We start from the raw sequence: 18529 nt of genomic DNA, 5'->3' as shown, positions 1-18529 counted from the left end.
GGGAGCTGATGTTACAGTCCGAAATGATTGGGACTATACTGGATTATGAGTGCACATTATATGTCAACGCCTCGACATATTTGACACCCTTAGTTCTAAAATTCTCCCTGCCTAGTGCATTTAGCTTGGAATACGACTTACTAAACCACCAACCACCAATCTTCTATCAGCCCAGGGGATCGGACCGAACTTTCGTTACTTCTACTGGCGTAACCTATCTGACTGCATCAATCTGGCTTTTATTGGTCAAATTTTCACTGACGGCTCGAAAACAAGAGAAAACCGGCTTTTCTTACTTCTGCGGAGATCCACTGTCTTGGGCTATGTTTAAGCTACCGAGGGAAGCCAGCATCTTCAGTGCTGAAGTTCTGGCAGTTAAGGAAATCCTTCAATATGCGGCAAATCAGTTCGACGACATATTTAGTCTGACGGATTCGAGGAGATCACAGGAAAACCTAGAAACGCAGCAACACTAACCACCATGTAATGAAGTTAAACTATCAGTGTGAAAGTTAGCCTAAACGTGTGCAGTTATTAGGGATCAAGGGACACTCTAAAAAATGAAATGAGCGTATGGCATCGTTGGCCGGGAGGCCCCAACCGGGAAAGTTCGGCCGCCAAGTGCAAGTCTTCTTTCAGTCGACGCCACATTGGGCGACTTGCTCGCCGGTGATGAGAATGAAACGATGATGAGGACAACACAACACCCAGTCCCCGAGCGGAGAAACTCTCCAACCCACCCGGAATAGAACCCGGGCCCCCTTGTCCGGGAGGCGAGCACATTACCACCCAACTAAGCAGGCGGACAAGGGACACTCTGGTACCTCATGTAATGAGATGGCGGATCACCTTGCAAAAAAAAAAAGTGTGAGTGATGGCCAGCCTTACGGCACTTGCCTTCCACATATAGGCTTTGCTGCTGGCGTAAAGAAAAAGATTCATTAAGAAGGGTCGAAGACGTGGGAGTTCTCACAACAGTTCAAAGGAAGGCATTATGCTGCAATACAGCCGAGTATTCCGCGAAAAACCTGATTGTCACAAATCATCTAGATGTCATACCACTACTATAACGCGCATCCGGTGGGTCAAGGCTGTTACCCTTCATATCTTTATAGGATGAAAGTTCAGCCATCTCTTTACTGCGAACTCCACCCAACTGAGACTGCAGACTTCAACCATGTGATACTAGGGTGTTGACGTTATGAAAAACAACGCCGAAAGTTTCTTAAGGCCTTGGTCAGAGTAGGAATTCCCCATCCTACATCTGTGACGGACCTATTTCGACAGCTGATCACAACGGACTATGTCAGTATTGTCTATTTTTTACAAGAAGTGGAAATTCAATTGTAAGTCAGACATAAAGGTTCCAGAAGAAATTGAAGAAATGTATGAAATTATTCAGATAGTGAAGGGAGACGAAAATTTAATAGCCATGGGTGACTGGAAGTCGGTAGTAGGAAAAGGGAGAGAAGGAAACGTAGTAGGTGAATATGGATTGGGGCTAAGAATGAAAGAGGAAGCCGCCTGATAGAATTTTGCACAGAGCACAACTTAATCATAGCTAACACTTGGTTCAAGAATCATAAAAGAAGGTTGTATACATGGTAGAAGGCTGGAGATACTGACAGGTTTCAGATAGATCACATAATGGTAAGACAGAGATTTAGGAACCAGGTTTTAAATTGTAAGACATTTCCAGGGGCAGATGTGGACTCTGACCACAATCTATTGGTTATGAACTGTAGATTAAAACTGAAGAAACTGCAAAAAGGTGGGAATTTAAGGAGATGGGATCTGGATAAACTGACTAAACCAGAGGTTGTACAGAGTTTCAGGGAGAGCATAAGGGAACAATTGACAGCAGTGGGGGAAAGAAATACAGTAGAAGAACAATGGGTAGCTTTGAGGGATGAAGTAGTGAAGGCAGCAGAGGACCTAGTAGGTAAAAAGACGAGGGCTAGTAGAAATCCTTGGGTAACAAAAGAAATATTGAATATAATTCATGAAAGAAGAAAATATAAAAATACACTAAATGAAGCAGGCAAAAAGGAATACAAACGTCTCAAAAATGAGATCGACAAGAAGTGCAAAATGGCTAAGCAGGCATGGCTAGAGGACAAATGTAAGGATGTAGAGGCTTATCTCACTAGGGGTAAGATATATACTGCCTACAAGAAAATTTAAGAGACCTTTGGAGAAAAGAGAACCACTTGTATGAATATCAAGAGCTCAGATGGAAACCCAGTTCTAAGCAAAGAAGGGAAAGCAGAAAGATGGAGGGAGTATATAGAGGGTCTACACAAGGGCAATGTACTTGAGGACAATATTATGGAAATGGAAGAGGATGTAGATGAAGATGAAATGGGAGGTACGATACTGCGTGAAGAGTTTGACAGAGCACTGAAAGACCTGAGTCGAAACAAGGCCCCGGGAGTAGACAACATTCCATTAGAACTACTGACGGCCTTGGGAGAGCCAGTCATGACAAAACTCTACCATTTGGTGAGCAAGATGTATGAGACAGACGAAATACCCTCAAACTTCAAGAAGAATATAATGATTCCAATCCCAAAGAAGTTAGGTGCTGACAGATGTGAAAATTACCGAACAATCAGTTTAATAAGTCACGGATGCAAAATACTAACGCGTATTCTCTACAGACGAATGGAGAAACTGGTAGAAGCTGACCTCGGGGAAGATCAGTTTGAATTCCGTAGAAATATTGGAACACGTGAGGCGATACTGACCCTGCAACTTATCTTCGAAGCTAGAGTAAGAAAAAGCAAACCTACGTTTCTAGCATTTGTAGACTTAGAGAAAGCTTTTGACAATGTTGACTGGAATACTCTCTTTCAAATTCTAAAGGTGGCAGGGGCAAAATACAGGGGGCGAAAGGCTATTTACAATTTGTGCAGAAACCAGATGGCAGTTATAAGAGTCGAGGGGCATGACAGAGAAGCAGTGGTTGGGAAGGGAGTGAGACAGGGTTGTAGCCTCTCCCCGATGTTATTCAATCTGTATATTGAGCAAGCAGTGAAGGAAACAAAAGAAAAATTCGGAGTAGGTATTAAAATCCATGGAGAAGAAATAAAAACTTTGAGGTTCGCCGATGACATAGTAATTCTGTCAGAGACAGCAAAGGACTTGGAAGAGTAGTTGAATGGAATGGATAGTGTCTTGAAAGGAGGATATAAGATGAACATCAACAAAAGCAAAACGAGGATAATGGAATGTAGTCGAATTAAGTCGGGTGATGCTGAGGGAATTAGATTAGGAAATGAGACACTTAAAGTAGTAAAGGAGTTTTGCTATTTGGGGAGCAAAATAATTGATGATGGTCGAAGTAGAGAGGATATAAAATGTAGACTGGCAATGGCAAGGAAAGCGTTTCTGAAGAAGAGAAATTTGTTAACATTGAGTATAGATTGTCAGGAAGTCATTTCTGAAAGTATTTGTATGGAGTGTAGCCATGTATGGAAGTGAAACATGGACGATAAATAGTTTGGCCAAGAAGAGAATAGAAGCTTTCGAAATGTGGTGCTACAGAAGAATGCTGAAGATTAGATGAGTAGATCACATAACTAATGTGAGGGCTGGGGAGAAGAGAAGTTTGTGGCACAACTTGACTAGAAGAAGGGATCGGTTGGTAGGACATGTTCTGAGGCATCAAGGGATCACCAATTTAGCACTGGAGGGCAGCGTGGAGGGTAAAAATCGTAGAGGGAGACCAAGAGATGAATACACTAAGCAGATTCAGAAGGATGTGGGTTGCAGTAGGTATTGGGAGATGAAGAAGCTTGCACAGGATAGAGTAGCATGGAGAGCTGCACAAACCAGTCTCTGGACTGAAGAACACAACAACAACACAAAGGTTCCAGCTCAAAAATATGGACTGTGTTGAATGTGCAAATGTACATAGTGTACCATGAAGTTTACCCAGAATTAATATAGTTTCTAATGCTTCTGCTGTATATATGATATTGTATACCAAACCGTAGTTACTCACTTTTCTGGCTAAATGTTTAGTGCCACAGGTCAATATAATTTTACAACTCCATTTACGACTGAGCCGTGGGTCTGTTATGACTTGCATGATAGGAAGCGATAATTTAGTACAAAGGGTCCCTATTCTTTCTGGCTACCAGCTATGTCAGTCTACGAGTCTACAAGTCTACATGGATCATCAACAAGTCCTCACCTCCACGCTCTGCCGCTGCAAACTGCAGCCCTGCTGTTCGCACTAAGTCTGATGCAGTGGGCAGAGTGCACAACGACCTGCGGGCCATCTGCGGGTCTAACTCAGCTGCTGTCGGTTATTACCCTGGAGGTGTACAATTACAACTCGAGCCCAGGACCGTACAGCCACTCAGCCACCATTGCCTGTGTAGGCAAACTCCTTACTGTAAACCACTGCTTACGTGAGCAGGCACTGCTGCTGCCAGCCGTCTCATCCGCGCTGGATCTGTGATGGGGTCCTGCATGCTGCTGAACAATCAGGCTGCCTCTAGTCTATGTGATAGTGTGATAGCCATGATGGCTGCCTCGAGATGCTGGAGTCAGCGACCTTACTGTCGCTGCCGTCAACGTTTCACTGGCCGTGCGATACCACAAGCTGCCGAGCCACTTGCTAACGACCGCACCTCTTCACCAACCATATACAGTTTATGACCTGGGGGATTTGACTTCTGCAACCACCATTCCAACTGCTGTAGTCTGCTGAGCAATAAATGAATGTTCTAACAATGATGTTTTCATGACGATACGGGACGGTTACCAGGCATCCACTCTCTGCTCCACTGCTACCCTGTCCATGGCAGTGACTCGCTGGCCTCCTGACCTCTGCCAACCCAGTTCCACAAGCCACCATAGAGACCTGCGGCCCCCAGAATCCATAGAAAGTGCAATAATACAAAAGTGAAGATGTAACTCATGTACTTCGTTTTTCCAAATGACAGTAGCTGATTGTGATGAGATTTAAAATCGACGATAAAAGGTAATTTCTCCAGTAATCGGTGACAGACCACTTAGAATACTGAGTGCACAGGAGATTCTTTCGGTAAGACTGTCAATGAGATACAGTGTAATTTTGTACTTACGAATGTTATTTGATACAATGTGAGACATATGCCGCCCACGCAAAGGAGAAACTGAGCCAGAGGAACTGGATTCATCAAGTTTTCTAAGAAATCGAGGTATCTGTGAAAGAGAAACAGTAGTGGTTGAAGCAATTCCAACAGTACTGGATAAGAGGTGCAGCATACATAAGTAAAGGAAATATACACAATAATGAAAATAAAGAACAGATATTTCCACATAACACGAACAAAAAAACACTTTGAACACTTCTATAATCAACAGGTTTATTGCTTTTGAGCTGTTATCCAGGTAGCATGGTGCTAAAGAGGCACGTTTGGACTGAGGGTCTCGTTGTTCATCCATGGTCAGTACTGTAGATAGATGGCGGGAGCCCAATCTAAAAATAGTGAAGGTTAGTGGTAACATCCCATGATAAGACCCAAACCCTTCTTCAAACTATTTTAAGAAAGTACCTTCAGCTGGCGTGGTGCACTACTATCTCTTTATCAGAATCCACAAGTATTGCATTTTTCATTTTTAGGCATGGGAGTACGTATGAAATAGGTGGTGCATTATCGTTCGAGCAGCACAGACGTTGCAATGTGCTAAGATTGTTAGTTGATGAAAAGTTGTCAGGTCTCTAGCCGGGCGGTGGTGTTGAAATACCGCGACAATGTGACGAGAGTCATTCTCGTAACCTACTAACTTCACTTCCACATAAGAGGATGAGTATCATATTAACATCAGATTGCCCAACTTTGAACTCTTTCCATGTCCTCCGCCAACCCTATCCGGTAACGATGCCATATCACGCAGTAATGCCCAGAAGAGGACCTACAAGCGTAATGTGGGCAGTCTCTGTGGTAGATCTGTTGTGTGTTCTAAGTGTTCTGCCATAAAACGCAGTCTATGATTCGCCTTCCCCACAACCCCCTTTTAAGTGATGTTTCTAATTTCAGTTGTTCGTAATTGTACTCCCTATGTATTGACCCGACAAACTTTAAATTTCTAACCCGAAATTTAACACATGTTGCTTCATACTCATGTGAAAGATCTTATAATTAAATGTTTCCCTGAGACATCTCTTCATTATCTACGATAATGATCAAAGCAGAAGAAATGAATTAAAATTTGTGCTACGGCCGGGACTCGAACCCGGGTCTTCTTGCGTGCTAGGCAGAGATGCTAACTCTTGGGTAGTTCGTGCAGCAATGATATTGACCATTGTACTGTGGTGGTGTAATGATTAGCATTTCTGCCGAACAAGCAAGAAAACCAGTCTTCGAGTCCCGGCCGCAGCACAAACTTTAATTCATTTATTCTGGTTCGATCATGTGAAATAATTCTCACATTTTATCGCTGAGAGGCAAATACCACTTTTCGCACCATACAGATACGTTTTATAAATAATTCTGCGATTGGTTTTTATCTTCGAATGACTTTCCTAGACGGTAAACGACAGCATCATCTACAAACAATCTGGAAAGAATGCTGAGATTGTTTCCTTAACCGCTTATACAGATTAAGAACGAGACATGGCCTATAATACTTTCTTGGGAACCCCAGATATCACTTTTGAAGACTTCCAGTCAATTACTACGAAATATGACATTTCTATGCATTTCTTATTCTATCTACACACCACAAAATATTTACAAGTCAGGACATTAATTGCAGTTGACCATCTTCAGACCTAAAATACATATATACAGAGCTAGTACGTGGTACGAAATATACCAAAAATTACAGAAACAAGAGATCAGTAATCAATTTAAGCAAAAAAGAAACATTCACATGCCCTAATAGAAAAAGTATACTACTCATGTCCAGTCGCATATGTGAAAATGATACACTCACATTCATTAGCCATACAAGGTTCGTCCTATCTTTATAAAATTTTTACTTCTACACAAATAATTCGCTCTTAGCAGTATGGTACGTTGCAAAGGGTACCTTGAGCCACTACTAGTCATTTCCTTTCCAGTTCCACCCGCAAATGGAGCGAGGGAAAAACGACTATCTATACTATGCCGCAGGAGCCGTAATTTCTCTTGTATTCGTGGTCCTTACTCGAAATGTACGTTGGCGGCAGTGGAATCGTCCTGAAGTCAATCCCAAGTGCGTTTCTCTAAATTTTCCGGTAAGTATTTCGCGAAAGGAATGTAGGTTTCCTTCCAAGGATTCCCATTTCAGTTCACGGAGCATTTCCGTAAAACTGGATTGTTTATCGAACCTATCGGTAACGAATGTAGCTCCAAGCCTGTGAGCTGCTTTACTCCGACCTGAAGGGGATCCCAAGCACTCGAACAGTACTCAAGATTGGTTACACTGGTGATCTATATGCGATCTCCTCTATACACTGCCAGAAAAGAAATTAGTATGCCCTTTTAGAGGTTTCTAATTCACTCCGGGTTTATTGTTGCAACAGTGCATATGAAGTACACGAAACGATTACAATTGCAGATAAATAGCGCAAACGGTTCTGACGTACAAGTAGTCGACCCATGCTGAAATACCACGTGGCAAGGCAGGCGCTGATTCTGACACCCAGCCGAACGTACTGATGGTGAATACTTTCCTGGGATGTGTTATGCCACGCCTGCTTGACCTGTTCACGTAGTTGTGTAAGAGATGTTGGTCCGGAGATTGTGCTGGCCAAGGAAGTTGCTGCACGTCTTGCATATCGAGTTGAGTTTCACATGCAGTATGTAGACGAGTGTTATCCTATTGGAGCAACACATCACCTTCCTGTTGCAAGAACGGCAAAAGAACGGGTAAAAAACGGGTCTAAAAACATTCTGTACCTACCGAACGCTGGTTAGCGTCCTGAGGTGGGGCCAGTATGTCTTGGGAGAATGCACTCAACTTCACAGCGCTGCCTCGCGGGGTAGCCGTGCGGCGAAGGCGCCTTGCCACGGTTCGCGCGGCTACCCCTTGTCGGAGGTTCGAGTGCTCCCTCGGGCATGGGTGTGTGTGTTGTCGTCAGCGTAAGTTAAAGTTAGATTAAGTAGTGCGTAAGCCTAGGGACCGATGATCTTAGCAGTTTGGTCCCATAGGAACTTACCACAACTTTCCACAGTGCTCACCAGGGCTCTGTCGTACGCACAAACGAACATCACTTGCGTACAGGAAGAATCTGCTTTAATCGCTGAAGACCACGGCGCGCCATTCAGTCTTACAAGTGATCGTCTGACGGCACGAGTCAAGCCGTGCACGTCGATGCTGTGGCGTAAGTGGAAGACGGGCTAGAGGTGTGTATGCTCATAGTCCCACAGCTAATAACCAGATTGCAGCAGTTCGTGTCGAGACGTCTGGGTTCACAAGCCCTCTTATCTGTGCTGTGCTAGCTGTACGATCCGTCACAGCTGCCCTTACAATACAACAATCCTGGTCGGCGTCTGTGCTGTGTGGACGCCCAGAACCTCGTCTGCGGGTTTGAGTATGTTCACGTGACCACTGATATAAGCAGCGTTGCATAACTAGTGAATCTCATCCAACTTGTGTGGTAATTCCACACCTCCAGGATGCCACAATCTGACCCCCTTCAAAATCGCTCAGTTGCTCGTAGGAAACACGAATGCGTCTCTGTGGCATGGTTGCCTGCCTCATTCACACATTTATACCACACTGAGCCTTCTGGCTGTGAGCGTTCCTCATTAAAGGGTAGACACAGATGGCGCTCTGGTAACTATGGCATTTCGCTATCTGTTGGCAGACGCCGTTGGAGCCATTATCATCCCATCTGCTACCTTCAGGTCATATAAGCTGTAATCGGATCCAAATCAATGCGATTTTTGCAGATTACTAATTTTTTTACGGTGGTCTAGATGAGCTACACTTTCCTAAAATTCTTCCAATAAAGCCATTCGCCTTGCCTACTACCATCCTTACACGTTCATTCCATTTCATATCGCTTTGAAATGTTACACCTAGGTATTTCATCGATGTGACTGAGACAAGCAGCACACTACTAATGCGATATTCGAACACTACAGGATTTTGTTTCCTATTAATGCTAAACTTACGTTTTTCTACATTTAGAACATGTTGCTATTTATCACAGCAACTAGAAATTCTAACTCATCACGTGCCCTCCTCTAGTCACTTAACGGTGATACTTCCCTGTACACTGCTGCATCATCTGCAAACAGCTGTAGATTACAGCTCACCCTGTCTGTGAGATTCTTTATGTATACAGAGAATAACAACGATCCTATCAAGCTTCCCTGGAGCTCTCCTGACTATGTCCTGATGAACATTCTCCATCAAGAACAACATACTGGATTCCATTCCTTAAGAGGTCTATGAGCTACTCACATAACTGCAAATATAATCTACATGCTCTTAGCTTCATTGACAGTCTGCAGTGGGGCATTGTGTCAGATGCTTTCTGGTTATTGGAATATGGTATCTGGCCACCTCTGTTGACACTCTGAATTGGGCTGTCGTACAGTGGCGAATGATATATCCACAGTGTGGCACGTTAGGTGTCGCTACTGAACAGCAGTTGATATGGCGTGCTCATTAGCTGTTTTATTTAATAGACGAATGCACGAAATCTTTTCAGTGGGAGTTAATGGGAGTTAAGACAGCTTGATATAAGCTATATTATACTCAATTACAAGAGGAAGAGACGGTTCATTAACATCATTAATGACGCTACTACAAAATATGTTTTAAAATTTTGGGTGGCAAGATTTTGCTACCATTTATAATAATTTTGACGATGCACATTACCGCGCGGAATTAGCCGAGCGGTCTGAGGCGCTACAGTCATGGACTGTGCGGCTGGTCCCGGAGGAGGGTCGAGTCCTCCCTCGGGCATGGGTGTGTGTTTTTGTCCCTAGGATAATTTAGGTTAAGTAGTGTGTAAGCTTAGGGACTGATGACCTTAGCAGTTAAGTCCCATAAGATATCACACACATTTGAACATTTTTGAACGATGTAGATTTCATATTTGCTTAGTATGGCATCGCATTTTAGATGAGGTTCATTTATTGATTAATACTGGGTAGCCTCATACTAACATTTCTGTAGAGTTACATGCCTGAAAAGTAATTTTGCGCGGGTTCTGACAGCAAGTAGAAGTCTAGGGCCTCCATGGTCGTGGGAAAAGGACACAGGCCGAGGGAGACAGCGCTGGAGGTGGGACAGTTTTCGTGACTGAAATGAATAGGATTATGGGAACGGTACTGCCTAGGCCGATCACCCTATCGAGAATCGAGCGGTACGGGCTCCTCATGGCAGCTCGATTCGTTGCTAAAAAGATTCAGTGGCGAGGCGATGGCTGAAAGCTTAAGATCGTAGAGATAACACCTTACAAGCAATGCCACAGGCTTTTTAGCATGATGTAATGTGTGGGGGACGGCTGCCACAGGTGCGAGCTAACAGCAGCGGAAATTCTCACGCAAGGTGCCAAGCTGTATTCTCGCCACAAGACAGAGAAAGAAATATGATGATTGGCTGTACATGTAGTCGTAGGAGGAGTTAAAGAATGTTCTAGAGTGTTTTATTGTAATGGTTATGAGCTGAAAGAGGTTGGCTGACTGCTTCATGACTCGTAGTGTAGGCGGCATTCCGTTTGTAATGATTGCAATGATTGGCCGCATGGAGAGTGCATGCTAACGATGTAATGTTTGCTCTAAACTGGAGCACGGTGCGTGAGGGGATACTCTGCCAGGTGTCGATAGGACACACATCACTGGAGAGTGTTTTGAGACATTGCTGGGAAGGCACCAGTGAAAAGTCTCGCTATTAGATTTTGCCACTAGGAGCAAAATAATTCACCTCTCTGTGAGGAATATGTGCTTCTTTGTGGAAATGAGGCATTACGAAGCTCTTCTTTACGACCTCGCACTTGAGTCAAGTGTCTGTTCCTGGCTTAACCACCAGAATTCTTGATTCGCGTCTGGCATTTTACTGAAGTACTTTTCGACCATAAGAATTTTCAGACGCTGTTTCACGTCCTCTGTGCAGTAAAAATTTACAGTTACGCAACGCACTTCGTCTGTATGACGGCCGGCAGCACTGAGCAGATCAGCGCTGGAGATGATTTGCGCACCACGGCTCGGCAGATAGGGAATCTTTAATAGTAGATGTGTTAAGTTCCGTTTGCTGGATCCCTGAGCTCTTCAATGTCAGTGCAAGTCAGTCTCTCCAATGCTACTCTGTGTGTGCATATACATACAGCGTGTGTAGGTGGGATGGTTGTCAACGTTTTCTTCGCAATGGAATGCTCACGACTAAAAGTGAATTAAACTGGTCCTGCCACTGTCATACTGGTACCAGGTGAAGAAGTCCCCAAGTTGTGATAATACTCTAACTTACTCAGGATCGGTACTTGAAATCTAATCCTTCGAATAGTAGAACAATTGGAAACTAAATGCTAAATAGTATCAACCACTTAGTGTTTCTGTCGTATATAGGGGGGCGGGGGCGATTTCAAGTCATAGATGTTTTGCCGTTCTCAAATTTAGGTTAATGGGTGGGATTTAGTGTTCTAATTCAATACCTGTTCAATTTGCATTTTTAGTCTTTTTTATAATAAATAATATATCACAGTTTCCAATTGTTCTACTATTCGAAGGATTAGATTTCAAGTATCGATCCTGAGTAAGTTAGAGTATTATCACAACTTTGGGACTTCTTCACCTGGTACCAGTATGACAGTGGCAGGACCAGTTTAATTCACTTTTAGTCGTGAGCATTCCATTGCGAAGAAAACGTTGACAACCATCCCACCTACACACGCTGTATGTATATGCACACACAGAGTAGCATTGGAAAGACTGACATTGCGCAATTGAAATGTTAATTGAATTAAAACAGTCTATAGCTCCGGTAAAATAGATATAATAGCTTTCATGTACAAGCGCTTAAATTACGCCCCTGCAGCCTACTAGACAAACGGTAACAGACAACCAGTGTGACAATTGCATGACAATATGGTGAAGAAACTGCCAAACGAACACATTTGGCATAACCATCTGACATGCCAATAGTTCATATGAGCTATAAATAAAATTCATCATATGTAAACTGAATCTCCGATAAAGTAAATAAAACAGCTGTCAAATATATGTGAGCTAGTCTGTTGCTACTATGCACGTGGTGCTTACATTTTGTAAGAATATGGCAAAGCTTGTTTCGCTAATAAATGTGGCTGTACCGTTGTTATATATGCCGACTCGATATGATTTGTATGCTGTGTCTACAGTGGAACGTAAATGTTTTATTTTTGCTTAAATTCAGTACCGATCTCTTGATTTGTAAATATCGTATATTTTGTACAACAATCTACCTTTGCGTATGTCTTTTTAGGTGAAGATGGTCATTACGAGATGGAATTAAAAATGTGAACTATAAATACTTTGCCGTCCGTAATTGGAATAATAAATGTAGAAATATCTTCCTGGATCACTGGAAACGTTTGCTTCGACTATGTCGCAACTCATGAGACATTTTTGACAACAAATCACGAATCCAGTCGCACAACGATACCGCATAGGCCTGTTGGTGATCACGAATACCTGAAATCTGATGGAATGAAGAAGCCCTGAGTTAAGGGAGATAAAATTGACGTAAAATGGAATTTAGCAGAGACAGAACCATTTAGACAACGCCTAAAGAAGACAGACTTGTTACTGGTAGTCATCTGGCATTAGGACATGTTTTAACAAACATTTGGATCGGTGAAAATAAATTCAAACGAGAGTCAATTGGAGATCTAAGTGGTGGTTCAAATGGTTCAAATGGCTCTGAGCACTATGGGACTTAACAGCTGAGGTCATCAGTCCCCTAGAACTTAGAACTACTTAAACCTAACTAACCTAAGGACATCACACACATCCATGCCCGAGGCAGGATTCGAACCTGCGACCATAGCGGTCGCGCGGTTCCAGACTGAAGCGCCTAGAACCGCTCGGCCACACCGGCTGGCCTAAGTGGTGGTTTTCTGGACATCAAGGAAGATGAGAAATTACTTTTGCTTCGGATTTTGTTTAAGAACGTCACCAATGCTCCTCCTATAGGCAATCTACAAGTGATGATCGAAGGGATCGCGCTGTTAAAAATAAGTCTATGGGTACCATTAACTGCAAGCTGGCCCCTATTTCTTCCTACACGTCAATTAATAGACCTGAAAATGGTGGAGTGTGATGACGAAACTGGTAGCGAAATAAAATAAAATCAGAAATTAAGACGGCAGAATATGAAGATGGACTTACAGAGAATTTCTATTTGGTCTGATGAACGGCAGCTTGCTCTAAACGTAAGTTAATGCGGATGAGTAGGAAAAACGATCCCGCAATGTTCGAAAGTAGTGTGAATGGTGTGCAGCTTGACACAGTCACGTCGGTTAAATATCTGGACATAACGTTGCAAAGCTACATGAAGTGGAACGAGCGCATAACGTCGCTTATGGGGAAGGCGAATTGTCGTCTTCAATTTATTGGAAGAATTTTAGGTGAATGTAGATCATGTATGTATAAGGGGAAATCGTATGTAGAGCACTTGTGCGACCTGTTCTTGAGAACTGTTCGACTGTTTGGGATCCCCCACCAGGCTGGGTTAAGGAAGGCCTCGAAGCAATTGAGAGGCGTCCTGCTAGATTTGTAACCAGTAGGTTCAATCAACACACGAGTATTATGGAAATGCTCCGTGAACTCAAATGGGAATCCCTAGAGGGAAGACGACGTTCTTTAAGCGAAACACTATTGAGAAAGTTTAGAGAACCGTATTTGCGGCTAAATGCAGAACGATTCTAGTCCCACCAACGTACACATCGCATAAGAACCGCGAAAAAAAGATAAAGGAAATTAGGTCTCGTTCCACTTGCAGATGGAACAGGAAATGGAATGATCAGCAGTAGTATCCGGTTCCATGCACAGTACGGTAGTCTGCGGAACGTGTGCAGGAGTGGAGAAAAATTTGGGAACACCAAAAACACAACACATTACCCTGCGCACCGTATTTTACGGACTTTAAGACGCCACGGACTATAAGCCGCACCTTAATTTTTAAGCAATGTTTTTAAAGAATTACATTTAGATTGAAAAGGCAGACTAAAAAAATTATTAGTTCACAAAACCGAACTGACCTTTAAAATCTTTAAAAACCGCCATCTTCTATGTAAACGTAGGCTTCCGCGGCCGTTTTCACAGTCAATAAAATTCTTCTGGGCATGAAGCCGCATTGTCATGTGTAAAATTCCGACCTTTCGGCGACTGTTGCAAGACGCCTTCCTCAGGGTGTGTTGCTAACACACTTTTAGGCTAACACACCCTGAGGAAGGCGCCTTGCAACAGTCGCCGAAATGTCGGAATTTTACAGACGACAATGCGGCCTCAAGCCCAGAAGAATTTTATTGACCGTCATCTTCTAGTTTTGGTCATTTTGCATTCAGTCCTCTATTTGCACATTTAGTCTTCCTCATTTTTGTAGTTCTTCTTTACTAATACGCCACTCCCGAATAGTTTTTCTGTTGGTGGAGAGGCGAATTGCAGCTCAGTTGTTCTGTTTCCATGTTCTTCTGCGTATGATATTATTTGAATTTATAGCCTGCATCATATGACTACCTTTTATTTTTTCCAGTACGAAACTAGCTACTAACAAAAATATTGTACCGTTACCGATGACACGAATCATTTTCAATTTAGTTCACTTTTAGTCACTTTAGTAGACTGCAATGACGCACCATAGGCTAGACAGTCTTCTGGTATTGTGCTGGTGGGACGGGAGGGAGATTCCCCGCAAATCATGTTCGGCGGTTCGGTGCACTGCTGCTGCCAGCTGAATCCAATGTCGCCAGACGGAGTAGGTTTTCTGAGTCATCGAATATACGGCCATTTTTAAGACTGGCGGGAATTTTATATCAAAGGCAGAACATTTTTATATTTCGTGCATAAGATGCACCTGACTTTTGAAGGCAGTTTTTTGAAGAAAAACGTGCGTCTTATAGCCCGTAAAACACGGTAATACCGCTGTAGTTACACCGTTGTCATTGAAAACAGCTTGCAGTCGCCTCGGAATGGTTAAATACAGGTCCTGTATGGTTTTAAAGGGAATCCTATACCATTCTTACAGAAAAATATTGACAAGTTCCGGTACGATGATGAAGGAGGATAACGATCACGCACCCTTTTCTCCAGACCACAGAAAAAGGAAATACTGAGATCTGGTGAGTGTGGTGACCAGGGGAGGTGATAAAGTTCATCCCCCTGCTCACAAAACCAGACTTGCAAGATGCGAGCTGAGTGAATACAGCATCACCATTGTGGAACAAACATTGTACCGTGGGATGGACACGATCAGCAAAACTGGTCACATAATTCGTGCAGAGTACCCATTAGGCTCATGGAATATGGCTGTTCAAATCATCATGGAACACTCGCCATATTTCGTTCTTGGGACTTAAACTCGGCCAGAAATTGGCAACCTTATTCAGCAAAACTCATTCGGCCAAATTACTTTCTCCCATTCCTGCACAGTCCAGGTATGGAGGCTTCCGCACTACGTTTTCCTGTTACAGACACTTGTGTCATTGATGTGTGGTTTTGGAATTCCTGTTCACCCTGAAATTCGCCGCTTATGGAGCTCATTTCGTGTCGTTTCATTGCTAACAGAGTTCATGAGTGTGACATTCAGTTCTAGTGCGATTTTTTCGGATGTCGTCCTCTTATTTTTTGTCAAAATACACTCCTGGAAATGGAAAAAAGAACACATTGACACCGGTGTGTCAGACCCACCATACTTGCTCCGGACACTGCGAGAGGGCTGTACAAGCAATGATCACACGCACGGCACAGCGGACACACCAGGAACCGCGGTGTTGGCCGTCGAATGGCGCTAGCTGCGCAGCATTTGTGCACCGCCGCCGTCAGTGTCAGCCAGTTTGCCGTGGCATAAGGAGCTCCATCGCAGTCTTTAACACTGGTAGCATGCCGCGACAGCGTGGACGTGAACCGTATGTGCAGTTGACGGACTTTGAGCGAGGGCGTATAGTGGGCATGCGGGAGGCCGGGTGGACGTACCGCCGAATTGCTCAACACGTGGGGCGTGAGGTCTCCACAGTACATCGATGTTGTCGCCAGTGGTCGGCGGAAGGTGCACGTGCCCGTCGACCTGGGACCGGACCGCAGCGACGCACGGATGCACGCCAAGACCGTAGGATCCTACGCAGTGCCGTAGGGGACCGCACCGCCACTTCCCAGCAAATTAGGGACACTGTTGCTCCTGGGGTATCGGCGAGGACCATTCGCAACCGTCTCCATGAAGCTGGGCTACGGTCCCGCACACCGTTAGGCCGTCTTCCGCTCACGTCCCAACATCGTGCAGCCCGCTTCCAGTGGTGTCGCGACAGGCGTGAATGGAGGGACGATTGGAGACGTGTCGTCTTCAGCGATGAGAGTCGCTTCTGCCTTGGTGCCAATGATGGTCGTATGCGTGTTTGGCGCCGTGCAGGTGAGCGCCACAATCAGGACTGCATACGACCGAGGCACACAGGGCCAACACCCGACATCATGGTGTGGGGAGCGATCTCCTACACTGGCCGTACACCACTGGTGATCGTCGAGGGGACACTGAATAGTGCACGGTACATCCAAACTGTCATCGAACCCATCGTTCTACCATTCCTAGACCGGCAAGGGAACTTGCTGTTCCAACAGGACAATGCACGTCCGCGTGTATCCTGTGCCACCCAACGTGCTCTAGAAGGTGTAAGTCAACTACCCTGGCCAGCAAGATCTCCGGATCTGTCCCCCATTGAGCATGTTTGGGACTGGATGAAGCGTCGTCTCACGCGGTCTGCACGTCCAGCACGAACGCTGGTCCAACTGAGGCGCCAGGTGGAAATGGCATGGCAAGCCGTTCCACAGGACTACATCCAGCATCTCTACGATCGTCTCCATGGGAGAATAGCAGCCTGCATTGCTGCGAAAAGTGGATATACACTGTACTAGTGCCGAGATTGTGCATGCTCTGTTGCCTGTGTCTATGTGCCTGTGGTTCTGTCAGTGTGATCATGTGATGTATCTGACCCCAGGAATGTGTCAATAAAGTTTCCCCTTCCTGGGACAATGAATTCACGGTGTTCTTATTTCAATTTCCAGGAGTGTATTTTTCCGTGGCGGTCCGTCACGATCAATCAACACACGCTTTCGTCTGCGTTGTGATGTAGGGAATGTTGTTTTTCCGTTTTCCCTGCAAGCGGTATAAATCATCGACATGGCGTCTCTTGAAACACCAAACGCTTCGGTTACCTTGGATACGGAAGCAGCCACCACACGAGCTCCACAGTTTGTCCACGTTCGAATTCACTTAGCTCCGACATACCGCACTCACAACTACACAGAGCACTGTTCTGAAACGTACTGAGGACATTGCACAGGTGCCATTCGTGGCCAAATACAACAGCGTAACCTGGAGGCATGGCAGGCATCTGCACTTATGTTCAAGGTTGCATTTCTCGCGGTGTTTATTTTTTGTCCATGTAGACATCTATTTCACTACAGCCGGTCCCAAAGGAGGAGGAGGGGGAGGAATGCCACCTAGTGAAATGAAGGGCGATAGTACCTCGTAGGGGCCGCTTTTTAGGGCTACGTCGAAGACCTCAGCTGCAACGACAGTGGATGAGAGGGACTGTGATTAGTTGAAGATGGAGGAAGAGACCTGGTGTAGCAAAGGGGATGTGTCTGGGATAGATGAGACTCTGAAGCTGTGGGGAAAGGAGCTCATCTAGAGGAAGGGCAGCCGTAACTCTCTGGAGCAGCTAGTATGTTGGCTCTTTGTTGTGCCCGAGCTTTGCCGCGATGCGACTGGTCGCGATTGCCTACTTAGGAACCCGCGGAACGATTCGAAGGAGTCGGAGGAGCAGCGACACGCGGTGGAAATTACTTTGGTTGCGGAGAGAGGGCGGTGACCCTGTCAGTCGTCGCCGTTTCAGAACTGGTCGTGTCATGGTCGGTGGTTAGCCGTATGAGGCCTGAGTTTGTTTTGGCCGAGTACAGAAACAACGCCGGCCGGAGTGGCCGTGCGGTTCTAGGCGCTACAGTCTGGAACCGAGCGACCGCTACGGTCGCAGGTTCGAATCCTGCCTCGGGCATGGATGTGTGTGATGTCCTTAGGTTAGTCAGGTTTAATTAGTTCTAAGTTCTAGGCGACTGATGATTTCAGAAGTTAAGTCGCATAGTGCTCAGAGCCATTTGAGCCATAGGGAAACAACGCTCGTGAATGACCGACATGGTGTGAGTCTTCACGTTAATAACGGAACTGGGGTCTTCCTACGTCCGGAGGACAGTGTAGCTGTGCAGACGCCCGAATGCAACCGAATACATCATATCACCAGTTCAAGACTTCTGTCTGCCGCAACCCCCTTCAGCATTGTTAATTAACTTTTGGATGGCCCTTTACGACTCTCGCCTTGAGTTGTTGTACCTCAAATTGCGCCGTCGCG

At 44.8% G+C, this 18529-nt stretch overlaps 1 protein-coding gene across 1 annotated transcript in view; it reads right to left on the bottom strand.

Moving 5' to 3' along the window:
• LOC124709013 (odorant receptor Or2-like) overlaps nucleotides 1-18529 on the bottom strand; it is a 161627-nt gene that overhangs the window by 61271 nt on the left and 81827 nt on the right. The window contains exon 3 of the mRNA XM_047240658.1: nucleotides 5097-5196. Within this exon, the coding sequence (XP_047096614.1) occupies nucleotides 5097-5196 (100 nt within the window). The remainder of the gene's footprint in view (nucleotides 1-5096; nucleotides 5197-18529) is intronic.

The sequence above is a fragment of the Schistocerca piceifrons genome, chromosome 1, assembly GCF_021461385.2.
Source record: "Schistocerca piceifrons isolate TAMUIC-IGC-003096 chromosome 1, iqSchPice1.1, whole genome shotgun sequence".
NCBI classification, from domain to species: domain Eukaryota; kingdom Metazoa; phylum Arthropoda; class Insecta; order Orthoptera; family Acrididae; genus Schistocerca; species Schistocerca piceifrons.
Note: the sequence above shows the minus strand (reverse complement) of the source record. Positions and strands in the feature narration are given on the sequence as shown.